This window comes from Monodon monoceros, unplaced genomic scaffold (genome assembly GCF_005190385.1).
Source record: "Monodon monoceros isolate NGI ecotype Baffin Bay Population unplaced genomic scaffold, NGI_Narwhal_1 Super_Scaffold_11, whole genome shotgun sequence".
NCBI lineage: Eukaryota > Metazoa > Chordata > Mammalia > Artiodactyla > Monodontidae > Monodon > Monodon monoceros.
The window spans coordinates 22,759,173-22,777,510 of record NW_021703767.1 but is presented as its reverse complement, the minus strand read 5'-3'; the positions used below and the strand labels follow the sequence as shown (position 1 = coordinate 22,777,510).

General features: G+C 34.1%; 1 protein-coding gene across 3 annotated transcripts in view; it reads left to right on the top strand.

Annotated features, from left to right (window-relative positions):
• Window positions 1-18,338, top strand: part of NCAM2 (neural cell adhesion molecule 2) — a 491,601-nt gene that overhangs the window by 431,597 nt on the left and 41,666 nt on the right. For all 3 annotated transcript variants that reach the window (XM_029214785.1, XM_029214787.1, XM_029214786.1), the window contains 2 exons: window positions 7,843-7,962; window positions 10,201-10,322. In XM_029214785.1, the coding sequence (XP_029070618.1) occupies window positions 7,843-7,962; window positions 10,201-10,322 (242 nt within the window). The remainder of the gene's footprint in view (window positions 1-7,842; window positions 7,963-10,200; window positions 10,323-18,338) is intronic.

Below are 18,338 nucleotides of genomic sequence, written 5' to 3'. Positions count from 1 at the left end.
TGTAAATATTTACAATTGTTATATCTTCTTCTTGGATTGATCCCTTGATCATTATGTAGTGTCCTTCTTTGTCTCTTGTAATAGTCTTTATTTTAAAGTCTATTTTGTCTGATATGAGAATTGCTACTCCAGCTTTCTTTTGATTTCCATTTACATGGAATATCTTTTTCCATCCTCTCATTTTCAGTCTGTATGTGTCCCTAGGTCTGAAGTGAGTCTCTTGTAGATAGCATATGTACAGGTCTTGTTTTTGTATCCATTCTGCCTGTCTCTTTCTTTTGGTTGGAGCGCTTAACCCATTTACATTTAAGGTAATTATCGATATGTATGTTCCAATTAAAATAAAATAAAAAAGAAGAGAGCAACCAAACCAATAAACAAATCCACCAGTAATAACAAGCTCTAAAAACTAAACTAAGATATACATAAAAATCAGAAACAAATCAGTCACAGACAGCAAACTCCAAGTCTACCGTTGCTCCCAAAGTCCACCGCCTCAATTTTGGGACTATTCATTTTCTATTCAGGTATTCCACAGATGCAGGGTACAGCAAGTTGATTGTGGGATTTAATCTACTGCTCCTGAGGCTGCAAGGAGAAATTTCCATTTCTCTTCTTTGTTTGCACAGCTACTAGTGTTCAACTTTGGCTTTGGTCCCGCCTCTGCATGTAGGCTGCCCTCAGGCATCTGTTGTCCACCCAGACAGGAGGGGGTAAAGCAGTGACTGATTAGGGGTCTCTGGCTCACTCAGGCCAGGGGTAGGGAGGGGTACTGAATGCAGCATGAGCCAATGTGGTAGAGGCCAGTGTGGCGTTGCAACAGCCTGAGGCATGCTGTGTATTCTCCTGGGGAAGTTGTCCCTGGATCACAGGACCCTGGCAGGGGTGAGCTGCACAGACTCCCAGGGGTGGGGGTGTGTGGATAGTGACCAGTGCTTGCACACAGGATTCTTGGTGGCAGTGGCAGCAGCCTTAGCGTTTCATGCCCATCTCTGGGGTCTGGGCTGATAGCCGTGGCTTATGTCCGTCTCTGAAGCTCCTTCAGATGGTGCTCTGCCTTCTGTGGGCAGAGAGGGAAGGAATCCCCTCTCCTCGTGCACCCCAAAACCATGGTCTCTTGACTCTTAGGCAGGTCCAGACCTTTTCCTGGACTGCCTGCAGGCTATATGTGTCACACTCACCCCCTCAGGCTGTCTTCACGTAGGCAACCCCAGTCCTCTCCCTGGGATCTGACCTCTGAAGCCTGAGCCTCAGCTCCCAGCACCCACCCACCCCAGCGGCTGAGCAGACAAGCCTCTCAGGCTGGTGAGTGCTGGTCAGCTCTGATCCTCTGTCTAGGAATCTCTCTGCTTTGCCCTCTGCACCCCTGTTGTTACGTTCTCCTCCGTGGCTCCAAAGCTTCCCCACCACCACCCCCCGTCTCCACCAGTTAAGGGGCTTCCTAGTGTGTGGAAACTTTTCCTCCTTCACAGCTCCCTCTCAGAGGTGCAGGTCCTGTCCATATTCTTTTGTCTCTGTTTTTTTCTTTTTTCTTTTGCCCTACCCAGGTACTTGGGGAGTTTCTTGCCTTTTGGGAAGTTGGAGGTCTTCTGCCAGTGTTCAGTAGGTGTTCTGTAGGAGTTGTTCCACATGTAGATGTATTTCTGGGGAGGGAGGTGATCTCCACATCTTACTCCTCTGCCATACTGAAGGTCCCCCCCGATCAGTTTTTTAAATGATCTTTTGTTTTGCATATTTTTTAAAAATGTCAATTCAAAAACTATTGACTTCTCATTCTGCATTTGAAATATCTAGGCTTTGTGAGGATTGGAGATAATATATATGATATGTATGATGTATGTTCTGCTCATAAGATTCTTACAATAAAATCTTCTCACAGTGAAGCATTCAAATACAAAAATAGGGGACATATCAATAACAGAAAAAATATTTATAAATATTATTAAGAGGTTAAATAACTAAAATGAGGCTTAGAGTTTTTATAGCCATGGTACAGAGAGGAGTATTTAATTACAAAAGCTTAACTTATGCTCCCTGCCGAAAAAAAAACAAAAAAGCTTATAACGTAAAAAAGAATGTTGTTCGTATAGACATTTGGAGAAATTAGCATATTTGTGAGTGAAAAATAATATTCTGATTACTTTTAATCATCAAGAGATTTCATGGGTATTTTATAAAAACCTATTGTTTTAGACTATAGAAGAAAATTTTTGGTAATTATATATCTCTCATATTTTACATACTAAGTGGATCTTAAAAAAAAATCAATTGAACTCCCCTTAGATGAATAATTTCTATGTGATAATAAATATCATATTTTAAATTTAAAAAGTATGATTAGTTTATGAAAATAATTTTGATGGAACATTTCTGTTTTCAAATCAAGGTTTTTACAAAGAGAGTATATTTCAAGAAGAAGCCATTTAATTTCAAGGGACAACAAGTACTTCTGTGTAAAATCTTGCATCAGTTAAAACTCAATTATTAAATGACCATATTGTTTTTATACATAGTTTATACTCATGTTGAAAAAGAACATAAAAAGAAATATAGTAAAGAAATAATTATGAAGATTCAGAAATGATGAGCTGTGATTTTAAAATAGTGTCATCAATACATTGAATAAAAGCCCCACGCAAACAGCACATAATCATGTGGTTAATTTTTCTTTCTCCTGTTCATCAAAATATATATTCATATGAATTATTTATTATAAAATATATCCACAAATGTTATTTATTTTATAATATATATTTATACAAGTTCTATATTATGATCCATAAATGTCTCCAAGGTACTTTTAAAAAGGTGAGATCATATTCTTTTGCAACTAATGGAATCTTGAAACATAGTATAATTTGTACAAAAATAAAAATTTGTATTTTCAAAAATAAATGAAAATACAATTGAACTGAGATGGTTATTTACATAAACCGCTTAAGAAAACGTAAAAACACTTTTCATTAATAATGAAACTATCCCTGAAGTCATTCTTATGTATGTAAAGAATAACTGGAGTCAAAGTACTAAAAAATTCTACATTAGGGATAAAAAGGTAAAAAATTACTTTTATTTTTTTTCAAGCCTATTGCAAACTTCTGCGGAAAGGAGTCAGAATTCTCTCCCTCAAAAAGAAAGCTTTTTTTTGTCTTGTTTTAATTGTTTAGAGAACAAAAGCTGAATCTCAGGTGAGAAACTTCAGGGATTTCATTATGTTTTCAGATTTATCTAAGGAGATTAGCAACAAGTGTAATTTCGAATGATCAGTTCTATCCTAGCCAAGCTTTGTGTTTTCCCATAGCTATCTGACATGTTTCACAGTTCTTGACAACCTGAACAGTTCCATTTTAGGTGGATGATACAACACTTCTACATCGAGGGAGTCCTTATCTCCCTACATTGATTGACAGGAAAAATGCATGGAGACATCTGGGGTTTAAGAGAGTTAAGAAAACATGGCTAAATTTAATCTCACTTTAGACCTTTGCTCAGCATAATTAGTTTGTAAATATGTAATTTATTTTGCTCCAAGTGTTGTAAATATTCTGTAGCCTCTGCTTCCCTTGACAGCCAAAGGGAGGAATTTATAATTCATTATCTGAACAAACTAAACTTATTTTGTTCAACTTCTTTTAATAAAGTTTGATTCCCTTCTTAAAGAGAGAATACAACTTCAGATTTTTCTCTCTAGTAATATCATTTCCATACTTGTAAAAATAATATTTAAAAAGTTCCTATTTCCCTTTCATTTGCCAGTTAAAATGTCATTGTTTTTATGCATTTCAGTATTTTGCTGTACTTTTTACATTTATAGCCAGGTGACAAAATGGTCATTTATGAAACTCAATTATATTTAAATCAAGCAGAAACATTATATTAGTGAGGGAAATTAGCTTTTTTATAGAACCTGTCCCTGTTGCCATGTCAAAGAAAAATTCATGATTGTTTATAATTTTCAGAATTGCAGTATGGTTTCCAAATCATGCTGACTGAATATAACTATGAAAGACCTTAATGTATGCCGTTTGTCCTTAAAGAACTTTTAATGGTTTGTAATCTAGACCTTTCACCTAATTTTTGAGTTTGAATTTCTAATAAATTGTAGAGAAAGAACACATTCCCACACCTTAGTTTGTGGTTCTGTTGTTCTATTGTATGGACACACTTGGGGAAAGAACGTCTTTCATTAACTAACTTCATAATTTGAGGTGCTCTATTATAGAGTACACAGCATTTGAATTTCAAGTGGTGGTTTGCTTTTAAGCCCTACCTTGTGTATTCAGAAACCCTATGTTTGGTAATATGCCAGTAAATTATGGATGATTTCATGTATACATCGTCTCATTAAAGAAAGGCAAGCCAAATTACAGACGTAGGCTTTGCCTCCCCTGAATCTTTTCCTTTCCCTCTCTTTAAATTAGTCCCAATTTATGGAGTTGTTTCTATTTCACACAGTAATCTTTATGTTCACACAATGTTAATAAGCCTCATAACAAGGGTTATTGTACCAAAACCTTTAGAGTCAGAACTCAAAAACAGACTGATTTCTTGTATATCATTTTGTAAAACTGGCATTAATAGGCTTATTTCCACACCCCTCCCCTATAATTTGGAAGGTCCTCTATAAGGCCTCCCTCATCCACTTTACATTTAAGTGTTTTAGCCCAATGTTGTCATAACAGCTCCGTCATCATTTTGCCCTCTTTTCTCCTCTCCTCGGCAAACTGCCCTGCTGTGAAACTCACTCAGTAAAGAGGAGAGTCTTGACACAGAACAGAAAAATAAGAGGAAACATGGGGAAAATCATCTCTGACTTGATCAGAACGCAATTAAAGAAATATGTTTCCCCTTGCCAGAGGTAGAGGGACACCCAAAACTCACAATCCCTATGAAATGTTAGAGAAAGAGGAATGCTGGCAACCCAAGCCAGAAGGAGGTTTGTCTAGAATCACTCAGATAATTCAAGTAAAATATGGAGTTGCTTTGCCTTGTGTTGTGTGTGTGTGTGTTGTTTTAATTGTTTAATCCAAGTAATTTCCTCAATTTTCCCTGATTTGATCTGCTCTGATACTTTGATAGCTCTACTTTTATGCATTTTTAACCTAAAAAGATGAACAGTCTGATCTCCACACTTCTGATGAAATGAAGAATTTTATTTACAATTAAAATTGTGTGCTTTAAATTCTGTTGCTTTTCTTGTTTGATTACATAAAGACAAACAATTGAATCTAAGCATTACTAGTTCCACACAGCTGAGTTACAGTCTATCTCATAATATTAAAATGATGGTAACAGCTGCATCTTTACATCATAGAATATGGAGAGGCATGTCACACACCAAAGTTATCTGTAGCAGTAAAAGCATCTATGGCAAACTCTCATATATTCTTGTAGAGACTCTCTGTATAGATTATCTGTGTAAATGTTAAGATTTATAAATATCACTAAGACTATTTTGCCTGTAAACATAAAATATTTTTCCATTAAACAGAAAGTTAAAGATGAATAAATTTTAGATGATCCATTATTTTGTATTATTTCACAGTCTGTAGATAATATCCCCACTTGCATAAATAATTGATATACAGGGGTGATTATTTCATGAATCACAATTTTTTATCTATACCTTCTTTAAACTTATTTTTATACTTTGTTTCTATTACATTTAATAAAAGTGTCTTTTTAGAAGTTGAGAGACCACCTCAGTCCTAAGACCTGGTTGAATCTCAGTCAGTGGTGGAATCTGGCCCAGAGCCACATGACTTCTTTCATGAGTCTAAAGTCTGCATCACTAAATGTCTTATTACAAAGGTTATTGCAGTCTGGTTACTTCCTGCTGGAGTCTCTCATATGTCCATGCTACATCAAGTCATTCTTCATTAGGGTAAAGAATAGGATAATCAGATACAAACTACTCCATGACAGTATTGATTTTCCAACGGCCCAAGCATTTTTGTTACAAGCCCTGAAGAATAAACACACTTTTATAAGGCATTAATTTCTGCAGCTCTAGCTCACTTTGGCTTTAAATTTGCTATATTTATTAACTGATTAAATGATAAAATATGATGAATTTTTAACTCTTGAATTCCTTTGTATGCTGACCTTGAGTGGAAGCTTTCTCTCATAAGGTCAATAGGATTCCAACTTCTTAGCATTTTAGCTGCCTAACTCTTAGTTTTATTCCCTCTCCCTTTCCATAATCTTCATGACCAGTGTCATCTGTCCACTAACGGTCTCTCCATTGTAGCCTTCTTTTTCTTGGGCTGATATTATGTATTTCACTGACTCCAGGACAACTGGGTTTGGATTTCCTGAAAAAGCTCCCAGGTTGTTAGCTTGTCAGAACTAATTGAATTCAAGTCTTAATTTTCTGATTTACCTTGCAGCTTCTAATCAGTTGTATTTCCCTGCCAATCCATTTTTCCCCAGTTGGCCTCCTTAGCTTTGACACCATGTGTTTTCATCTGAGGCTTGACAAGGCCATGCACTCTCAAAAGCAAGTTCAGTTTTCTTACAAGGTAGAGAAACTGAGAAATGCAAGCATAAATTTCACTAATTGGAAATGTATCCTTTCTAATGATTTTGAAACATCTGTACTGCATTAAATAAGGTCTGGTTGATATCTGAACTGTATTTTTGCCATTAATATTTATCTGGTATATATGATAATATTAGGGAAAAGAAGGGAGCACAAGGAAGTATCAAAACAAATTCATTAAGTATATTCATTCAACATAAAATGAAAAATGTTATTTAGTGAATATATATTAATTATCAGAAACATGTTAATAAATTATATTGGAATTTTATTGACTGCGTATCATCTTCAGTCATTGTTCATGTTAATCAATAGTCCTACAAATGTGATCCTGGTTACTTATGGTTTAATCTTTTATTTTATGATTGATTATGTCTTCTATTATGAATTGATCATCTGACTTTAAGTTATTTTGTAAGCCAGACATAACTTCCTTTTGATTGTTCATCAAGGCATTGCCATTTCCACTAGTTAATTTTTGCCCTTTTTAGCAAAAACAGTAAGGATAGAAGCAACTATGGAATTTTTTTAGCGCCACCGTAGGAATTTGTAAAGATGCAAAATTTTGAAATCTGCAATTGTATTTAAAACTTTCTGGCAAATTAAAGGGGCTGATACTCCCAAGAGATGTTTCTAATAAACTTTTATATCCCTGTACTTTTTCAGATTCTTTCTTCTCCTTTGTGTCATATTGAATCCAGGCTTGGTATGGTATATAATTGAGAAGAAATTCAGAGAGAAAATACAAGAGATGACAAGCTCCAAGCTAGTGTTAAAAATAATTTGATTTGATTTGAGATTATTGAACAAATGATCCACTATTATAGTAGTCAACTTAGTGACACATCTTTGATGTGACTCAAACACCTTATACTGGAGGCCAGACTTCTAGATATTGAATTCTATATCTCCATTAACTTCTGTAGAAATCATCTGTTTTGAGTAGGCAAAGTATTTGAGAATGCATTCTGTAAAGATGCTTTATTTAAATCCTTTTTTAAAAATTGAATATTAAAAAGATGAAAGAAAATATTTTACTTTCTACTTTGTGAGTTGTAAGTATCACAAAAGGAGCTACTAATTTTCATCTTTGAAAGTTACTGCATGTGGGTAGAAAGCTAAAATAGAGATGAAGAAGAGGATTGTTCACAAATCATTCTCTTCTTATGTGTATTTCTTATTTTTTTCAGGTATTTCATGGAAAGATTTACAGTGATATTGTTCACTCAGCTTTGTAATAGTTTGATTTGTTTTACTTATTAAAATGCATTAATCATAGGCCTATTTTTTTTTTCTTTTAGCAATTGTTGTTTTGAGCCACCTGGAACCAAATACAACTTATGAAATCAGAGTTGCAGCTGTAAATGGAAAAGGACAAGGAGACTACAGTAAAATAGAAATTTTCCAAACATTACCAGTTCGTAAGTAATCTTCTCTGTTTTGCTCTTTGTTGCTATGCTCTTCACTTGCAAATTTAAGTGGAATTTTAAAATGCAGGGAGACATTTCAACACTTTGAGGAAGTGAATTATGTCCTTGTTGAAGTGGTTTCTGAAGATGGTGGCATCTCAGATTTATAAAAAGTAACATTGTGCTGGAGCAAGGGAAAAAGAAAAGTGCACTGCAATATATACAGTAAAATTGCTCTCAGGAAATTGTCCAATCAGGAAGGTGTCCTACTTATTCAGTCTGATTAATTAAATTGTAGTGCTCAGACTATATTCTGTGAGAGAGTAGACATGTTTAATGTTCTAGTCTTTTGCTGAAGCATGACCATTGCCTTTATTCCATGAATTACGTAGACCCTAAGTGTGAGCAAAAGGTACTAGTAAATTAATCCATTGCAGTGGTGACTGCAGAAGAATAACTATTGCAGCCTCCTTCTTGTTACTATCCTCTTTTGGAGTGAAGTCAACTGCATTTACATGAAGTTAGACAGACTTAAAACAGTATAGATTTCCTTTATGTTGAATAAATTGTTTTAAAATGTGAGAAAACTTGAGTGTGACTAAACAAACACCATTATATAATCTATACATAACCCTGTCTATCATATACTTATATTAGGGCAGGAAAATTGGCAGCAATAATTATCTTATCCTAATTTGTGACCAGTACTTTTCTGTTGGTTATCGTAAAATGTCAGATGTGTTCTCTTGTCTCCGTTCCTGATGCCAGTGTCTTTTTCAGTTCCTCTTTATTATTATCACCAGGATGACTGCAAGTACATCTTGACTCATAATCCTACTTTCAGACTAAAATGATTCTAGAACAACTTTGCCTTATTTAAATGGAGATCTATCCCTTCACTGCTTGTAGTCCTCAGCAGCACCACTCTTCATAGTTTTTCTCATATTCTCTTATTGAATTACTTTAAGGCATTATTGTACTGTTTTGTGGAGTAGTTTTAATTCATTTATGGAAAATATATTATGTTGCATGTAAATCATGTCATAATACCTTCACACTAATTTAATTAACTTTAATGAACAATCACTGTATAATTTCTCCATTTACCTTACTTCTATATGGTTGTACTATATATACAAGGCTATTTTACTATTTATTTGCATGCCAGCACTCTCAATTGTCATATTTCTTTAATGATTTGCCTTTTCTCAAATAAAATACCCACTTGCTTAAGTTTATCAACACTGTATTGGAAATAAAGGTAAGCTGCTGAGAAAAACCCCAGATTCTCTAGTTTGGGAGGCATGCCGTCCTCTCCACTATATTCTGTTTAGTTTGTCTGTCTTGGCATTCCTCTGAGTAGGCCAGGTACTACAGTTTTCTGGAACCTTGCAAATTAGATCATGTCTACTAAAAGTTTCTTAGTGTTGCCTTATCATATCCATATCCATAGGGAATTGGAGGAAACAGAGGCAAAGGATGCCAGTGCATGCCCAAGGACATCACATACGTGACACAGGACAGAGAATTCCCATTCCAAGTTGCCAAGCAGTGATGGCACCCTTCATATAGAAAAGTCTTCCACTTCAGTAGATCCCTGTTCATATTAAAAATATTACAAACATCTTTATTATAAGACCATCTCCATATGAATAATAACACTAAAAGGAAGTATTTTCATGAAACTAGAATTTAAAAAAAAAAGAAAAAAGACAGATTTGAAACCCGCCTATGGATTGGATACTACAAAATTTCTTTATTAAAATCTGCATCTAGCTAAAATCTGTTTATTAAAGCAGATAACTAATTGCTAAGCTATTGTAGTTCCTGGTAGGTATATATTTTATATAGTTTGATGACAATATGTTTATATTCATAAATATTTACAAAATGTTTACAAACTACTTACATTAGAAAAAAGATAGTAGACTATTAATATAAGAAATAAAGTTGTACACTTGTGTAATGTAATGAGTTCTATTCTCAGAGCATTTGCAATATAAACATTATATTTAGTTCTGAGTTTTCACAATTTTGGCATGATACTTCCAGATTTATGAATGTTTCTATTTCTTGGATGGGTAAAAAGAGGATAGAGTTTATATCACAATAAAGGGCAAATAGGAAGTGATAAACCCAGGATAACATCATACATTTTGATTACATGACAGTGTTTTTTTAATTAAAATTCAGTTTCTCTACATATATGAGGTCTGTGCAAATATCAAGAATGTTGTATTGCATATACAGGTGAACCAAGTCCTCCGTCGATACATGGACAGCCAAGCAGTGGGAAGAGCTTTAAACTCAGTATCACCAAACAAGATGATGGAGGGGCCCCTATTTTGGAATACATTGTGAAATATAGAAGTGTAAGTACCCTGTTTATTATCACTTTGCATAGTGTTTTCAAGTTGCATTAAATTTGCATTGAATTCATAGATATATCAGAAGTGAATGCATATTAGGTAACAACAATGACAAAGTGTTTTCATAGGAATTCAAATGCTAATTTTCCATTGCTGAAATTCATCATTATATGTTGTAGAATGTTTGCTTGTTTGTTTGTTTTTTGTAAAATCTAAGCGTAGATAATCAAAATAATGCTATGGTTTTCACCTTGTGATTTCTAAACTTAGCAACATTTCAGCAATGAGATATCACTTTCCCTGTTTTCTGACAAGGTTAGCAGTATATTTCACCTTCCACTATGCTTGATTTTGGTAACTTCAAGCTAAGCTATCTTCTCAACTTTAGTTACTGTAGGTAGGATAAACAAATCACATCTCAAATTTACTTTATTATTCATTTTCATGAATTATTAAATTATTATTAAATCAAAACATATTTATTATTTAATATGGATTTTATAAAATAAATCACCTTAATCAACATTTTAAAAAGAATGGCCACATTTAACTTGAGAAAGAGGGAATAGATTTCTTCAAGTTTAATTAGCACTAATATGTGATTTTGGACAGCTCAAAGCTGCCTTGGGACTTGTCTTCTATGCAGGGGATGAAGGATGTCCTCTAGTTGCAGAGTGACGAAGAAAGTCACCTGATAGATTTTGCCTTCATCTGAAAATGACTTCAAAGTCCACTAGAAGTGATTTCTGTTAACAACTTTGCCATAAGAACCATTGAGTATTTGTGTCTACTATGGAATATGTTAAAAGTGAAAGACAATTTTAATTAAACTTTGTAAAGTTTATTTACTAATGATTATGATTATCTCCATAATACTGTGTCAATTCTATTTATTTTTTTTTTCCTTTTCCATCCTTTCAAAATTCACTTTAATACATTTAATAAATTCCCTTAAATTTGTTTCCGTGACAAAATTATGTGCAGCTATCATTTTTAATTCACATACATCTTTTTGTATTCCAACACCTACTCATTTCTTGCAATTTTTGAAATGTAACACCGAATTTAAAAATTTTTCTGGCTTCCAGTTGGCTTGATTACTTTTTTGTGTTTGGTTGTTTTATAGTGTCAATGTAATGGTGGCCTCACAAAACAGACTGAAAAATATTCCTTATTTTTTTTCTCCACATCAGGCAAACCTTGGAAATTTAGGGATCATTTTATTTTTAATTTATTTTTTTTACCTTCTATTTTACTAATGTTTATGATTAGGCCCATAATGTATCAATTTCATGTTTATGTTTACTGAACACTTATTAATACTTTCCAAGTTTATTATATTTTAGAAAATAGTGTAATTGCTCCTTAATAGTACATAGATGAATTTTAACTATTTTCCCACAAATCCACAATTTTCTAAATTATAATGTTGTTGCTCTTAAATTCAAACATCTAAATATTTTCATTTTTTTAAAATAATTTTTATTGGAGTATGGTTGCTTTACAATGTTGTGTTAGCCTCTACTGCACAACAAAATGAATCAGCCATACACATACAGATATCCCCTCCCTTTTGGACTTCTCTTCCATTTAGGTTACCACAGTGCATTAGGTAGAGTTCCCTGTGCTGTACAGTATGTTTCCATCAGTTGTCTATTTTATACGTAGTATCCAAACATCTCAATTCTGAGGGATAGTAAAAAGGAGTCTAATTTTGAGTAGCACACGTCAACAACTAATTTTAGACACCAGTTCAGTCTTTTACATTTCCAACTGATATCCCCTTCCCAGGACCCCTCTTTGTTGCAGGTTTCAAGCTGGGGATGATGAACAGCTGTGTGTGTTTTATGGCTAATCTGCTATGGAGGCTTCATGCCTCCCTTCCAAAACAACTCTGAAAGGATCACTTGTCTCTCTATAAATCTGATGGTGTTTCAGTAGTCAAGCCAGGTTTCTTGGCCATTCTTATTTGACCATCTGGAAACTCTGGAAGGGAAAGAGTCTCTCTGTAAGGGTCACACACTTAAATCAAATTAGTGTGAATTAAACTGGGAGAAAACAACTTGAATGCAGATTGTGGCCTACAGTTGCACCCAGAAAAATGTATGGTACTAAATCCAGATGAATGGTAAGAATTTGTAGGTAACCTCAATAAAATCCCATGGTGAACCCTGAGATTCAATGACCAGTTGTAAAAATATGCTTAATATACTCTCTATATGTATAATTTCTAACTAAAACTAAAAGCTGTGCTTGTCTTGGCCTTTTGAAGAGTTGATATTGGAAATAACACAAATGTTATATTGAGTTTAACCAGAATCACTCATTTCAATTGATGATAGCAAATATTTATTCTTTCAAATTGTACCTTTTCTTCATCTATTAGTGAGTTTTATTAATACAGCCTGCATACGTAGGAATGCTGTGACTTTGTTCAGCTATACAGTCAGGTGTCCAAATTGTTTTTCCTGATGTTCTTTCATCCTTAGCATGTTGGCTTTTGTCTTCATATAGATTATCTCGTGTTCCTAAGATGTTGCCCTCACATCTACCTTTAGAATATGAAGAGAGCAAAAAGAACAAAATAAGCAATAGGCTGTTTAAGCTTAATTTATCTGTTTTTCCAGCAATACCATACACATTTTTCAAAAACTCCACCAAGCAGAATTAGAATTATGTCTCATTAGATAGAATATGTCTCATGACCACCACTAAAATAAAGGTGTTATAGTTGGGAGTTGGGTCAGCTAAACAATGGAGTCTTCAACATACCATTAAAGTAATTACCTTTATCATTATAAAGGCTGTCTTAGTCTGCTAGGGCTGCCATAACAAAATGCCACAGACCAAGTGGCTTTAACAACACAAATGTGTTTTCTCACAGTTCTGGAGTCTGGAAGACCAAGATCAAAGTTTCAGCAGGTTTAGTTTTTCCCAAGGCCTCTCTCCTTGGCTTGTGGATGGCTACCTTCTTGCTGTGTCCTCACATGACCTTTTGTCTGTGCACACACATCTCCGGTATTTCTTTCTCGTCTTATGAAAATACAAGTCCTCTTGGATTAGGGCTCCATCCTAAGGACCTCTTGTAACCCTAATTACCTCTTTAAAGGCTACATCTCCTAATAGAATCACATGGGAGATTAGGACTTTAACATATGAATTTGTGAGGGTGTACACAATTTAGTCCATAACAGTGTACCTGTCATGAATCCTATGTATCTAAAAAGGCACATTATTGGCACTTTGGGTGACATAACAGTGGCCCATCCAGAACCACCCATTACAGTATGTTTAGCTTCTCCCACCGCCACTCACTCCATTGCAAATAGTGGTCCCAGTCATTGTTGAAATGGAAATGCTCACTGGAGTATCACTACATCTGTTTAGAGCCAATTAGATTCATGAAATGGAAATAGACATTCAAGGGGAAATATATGTATATTTGAAAACATAAATTGCTGTTTAAAATGCTGACCAAGTTTACTTTGGTTTCCTTAATGTGTATTAGAATTAGTCTTCTATGAGAAGTTATGTGTGAAACATACAAGGACACAGATAGTAAAGTGTTACAGATAAGTGTTAATTATAATAAGATTAGAAAATTTTGAGTGATTCAGATTTAGATAGGTCATCAATATATTTTACCTTTACATGTAGCTAATGTGGCTCTGCCTCAGATTAAAACTTGAAAACGAAAAAGTTTTGTTTTCAGTAAATCTCTAGCTTCCATTATTTTTCCTTTCTTCCCCCCACCCCGCCCCCAACCAGCCTAATGTTAGCAATGCCCTGCTTTTGCCCATTTACTCAATATCTGTGTTTACTCTACCAATAAAAGAAAGTTTTAGTTTCTCCCCAATTCCATCTTATTTCTGTCTTGCCAACCCTCTCCTCTTAATTTCCAAGAGCCAGCTTTATCTAACTACAAAAATTACTAGCGAATCTCATTTTAAATATCGTAATGAAAATGATGGGTTGCTTAATTCAAACATAGCTATAATTGATGGATAATCAATTACTGGGTTACTGCTCTAAAGCTTATTAGCATTTTAGCAGGGAACACTGTTTTATTAGTAGAACTTTGGGCTTCTACGGTAAGATTTGTAAAAGTAATTCCTCATATCCTTTGTATTTCAAGGAAGGTATTGCTAACTCTTGGAAGAAAAAAAAGAAAAAAATATATAATCATACATAAAGTGATTTTTTTTCACATTTTTTAATGGACAAACTGAACCTTACAGAATTGGGGTGACTTGGTCACCTGTGGGGATGGGGAACAAAACATGAGACTTTATAGCAGAAACGCTTTTGCAGTAGTAAGGGCTGAATTGAAATTTGCCTGTGGAGATTGTATTGACTCCTCATTCACTGTCCCATCTTAATCGTCTAGGACCTGTGCCTCCAAATACAACCATTCTGATCCAGTTTATCTTTACCATATCATTTAGTGGTATGCCTTGTACTCCAATACACTAAAATCATCTCCATATTCCTATGTTTTTCTTTCTCTCCCTTTATCACCTCCTCCATCCTGCAAATATCATGATCTGCAGGCCCAATTTGCAAATTCCAAGATTCAGTATAAAGTTATATTTATGTGGTCAAACAACAGCCCATCTTGGGGAGGAATAATTTTCTCCACATTTTCTTTCTAAACAGGTTACTTCTTCACATTAAAAACTTTCATGTTCAAGATTCAGTTGCTAAATGTTTATAGCTGCATTTACCTTGATATTTGCAATTGTAATTGAAAATAACTATTTCAAAAATAACTTATTACTGTTCTTTGTATGATTCCGAGCTACTTCATCTATTAGTTCCTCAAACTGCATGAATTCCACAGTGGAGTAAAGTGCAGCTGAGCAACTTAAAATTTTATTTAGCTATATGCAATGCATTTTTTAGTTGGATAACCTCTATAGAAATAAAATAGGTACATTTGGAAAGTAAGGAACACTCTTATGAGTTTTAGTTGATTGCTTCTTTGACCCTACCTTTCAACTCCCCTGTGCACAGGACTATATGTTTTATAAGCTAGGAAACAAAATTGAGATAATATATTCCTTATGTGAGTGTTGATTTATAGCAGACATTGAATCTGAATATTTAAACCTGCATTTCACTGGAAAAGGAAGACTAATCATATTGTAATATAGAGAATGTTTAACTTCCTATAGATTATGAATCAGGAAACACATTATTCTGTTATCTTGTAGTAGATAGAGCACACAACTTTGTTCAGTGGCCTATTAAGAAGACAGAATCTATTAGAACAGAACTAGAGTAATAAAAGCAGAATTAGATGCCTCCATGGACCCATTGTGAAAATTAACATCTCTAATAAGTCAAGATTAAACAATGTATTTGGAGAATAAAGATAAACATTAATCTCATAACGTGTATAGAAAAAATTAAAGCAGTTATTCTATGTACAGAATATTTTTACCTACTTCATATTGTAATGTCAAAAGAACTCTGTATAATTTAATAAATAGTTTTCTACATGCTTCCATTAGTTTTTCACTGTCTTCTCTCAAATTTGATGATAGGTATCGGATCATAACTATCACTTAGTGTTGGTACATTAAATAAATTTCCTCAGCTAAGAAGGGTTAAATAAAATTAGTGACCTAACATCAATTTTGAGGAATATACTATAGGGACTAGAAACACTGCTCTAGCATGTGTTTCTAGGTCATAATTGACCTTCTTAAGCCTGACTCAAAGTCTGGAAAGTTGTATCTCAATGGACATAGAAAAAGAAAAGTATATTTTGAAAAGGGTATTAAAATAATAAATAAGTAGAATTGAGGTTTTGTTGTTGAGGGAACTTATTTTCTAATAAATTATTAATAGTTTATTAATAACTTTTTTCTCATTTAATTATGTCTAGGTGTGTATATTGACATTTCTTTAAAGCCATCAGTTTAAGTTTTGAAATATTTTCCAACATTGAATAGCTATGGACATTAAAGGGTACTAAACATTTTTGTATTTTTTTCTTTGCTGTTAGTGAAAATGATGATTTTTATTCATCCTTGTATTGTTAGCATCAAATAGACTAATTGTTGTCTGAATGAATAAATGCATCGATGACAATAAATGAGTTAGTCTACGTTGTGCAATTATAAATGATCCTGTATCTAGATTAATAAATACAAGAATTAATAAATGCAAGGGAAAACACTTGCACTGTGTGAATTTTCATGGGATGTGAGAACACAGAAGGTGATGAATAGGAAAAATTAGATCTTATTTTTCCCTAAAGAAGTACCTCGGTGATGGAGAGTAGGAATCGATAAAGTAGGGTCCAGTTTACAAAATTTTGCCAAGCTTCAGGACCTGGAACAAAGGCAGTTTGAATCAACTATAATAACATTAAAAAAGAGATTAGAATTTGAAACTCTCCTAAAAACTCCAAACCTTGCATTTTCCCAATCACAGCAGAGTGCGTGTGTGTGTGTGTGTGTGTGTGTGTGTGTGTGTGTAAATTATCCAGATTGCTAAATCACCTCTCATATTCAGAGTAGCAAACAGAGCTTTAGAGAATTCTGGGGCCTTCTGTAAGGTCATACAAGTAGTGAATAGCTGAACCAGGCTACTGGAAGTCCAGGCAGCTTGCATGGGAACACACAATCTTAAATCATAACACAGTGCAATCACAGCAACTTTAAAATTAATCAGGTTAATACAAGCTCACCTCCTCTATTGTCCTCTTTTTTTATAATTATTCAGTTTTTACTTAAGATGATGTTGACCATATATATCCTGAGACTTTGAAAAGAAAGTTAGTAGATATTTTCTTATTATGAATAAAAGCAGTCAAGGAGTCATCTACAGATAAGCAAACCGAAACCCTCTCCATCTCTCCTCCACTCTTCTCTCTATACAGCTGATAGCAAATATTTTCCTATATGCTGATATTATGATTTTAGAATAACTTTTAAGGATCCCCTTAATGGTCATATGGCCCTGCCATCTATGTTTTGACAAAAAGGATTGCTTAGAAGAAACTATATCAAAGCAAAATGACCATATTTTTTTGCAGTAGCTGCCCTTCAACATTTAACTGGCTTATTAATAATAGCCGTATTCAGCAAATCATCTCATTAAATTACCTAGGGGAACTTTTTGCAACTTGATTATCTTAAATTGTTCCCTCAGCACTTAAGTTCTGTAAATTAGGCACTCTACAAATGCATAAATGAGATTTTAATGCCTAGGAAAGTATTTGGTAACACCCACTTTATTTTTTTCCCCTATTCCCTAGGAATAGCAATTAAGGGATTAAAAAGCCTCCTTGTCTAATGGTGAATGGAAAATGAAATTGATTCAAATTGGGGAAATTATTAGAACTCCTTTTGGTTCCTTATGCCATCAGTCCAACTATCTAAAATGATGGAGGGGCTTTTAATTTATCAGGCTAAGAGCTTCAACAATTGAAAGTTAAGTGACTGGACATTCACAAGAGACTATCTGCATGCCTTGGGCTTGTCAGGAAGTTTCACTTCAAATGCTCAATTCTCAGAAATAGTATTTTTGGAGAATAACCTAAAGGACGTGAAGTCTCTTTGTCCCTCTGAATAATAAATTGTATCCTAGGGTAACCCAGATATCAGCTGTTGGCTTATTTCTGACTCTTTCATCCACATCTCCACTCAGATCCAAAGCAAAACTCAATTCTGGATTTCCACACAAATATTCACTTTCACCAAGCATTTGATAATAAATTAGAACTTATACTTAATTATTGAGGTAAGGGGACATCCACAGGGGCAACTCTCTACTTCTTTGTGTAACTTTGTCCTTATCTGATCATTCAGTCTTCCTACTCCTTATCTCCTCCTTTCTGCATATGTGTCTATATACAATTTACAATACATCAACGATTTATATATGTATTTTACTGTTTATATGTATGTTTGTGTATATATGTCATATATCATATATGATCTAAAATTACTTTTCAGTGGAGATTTTTTTTTTTTTTTTTTGCGGTACGCGAGCCTCTTACTGTTGTGG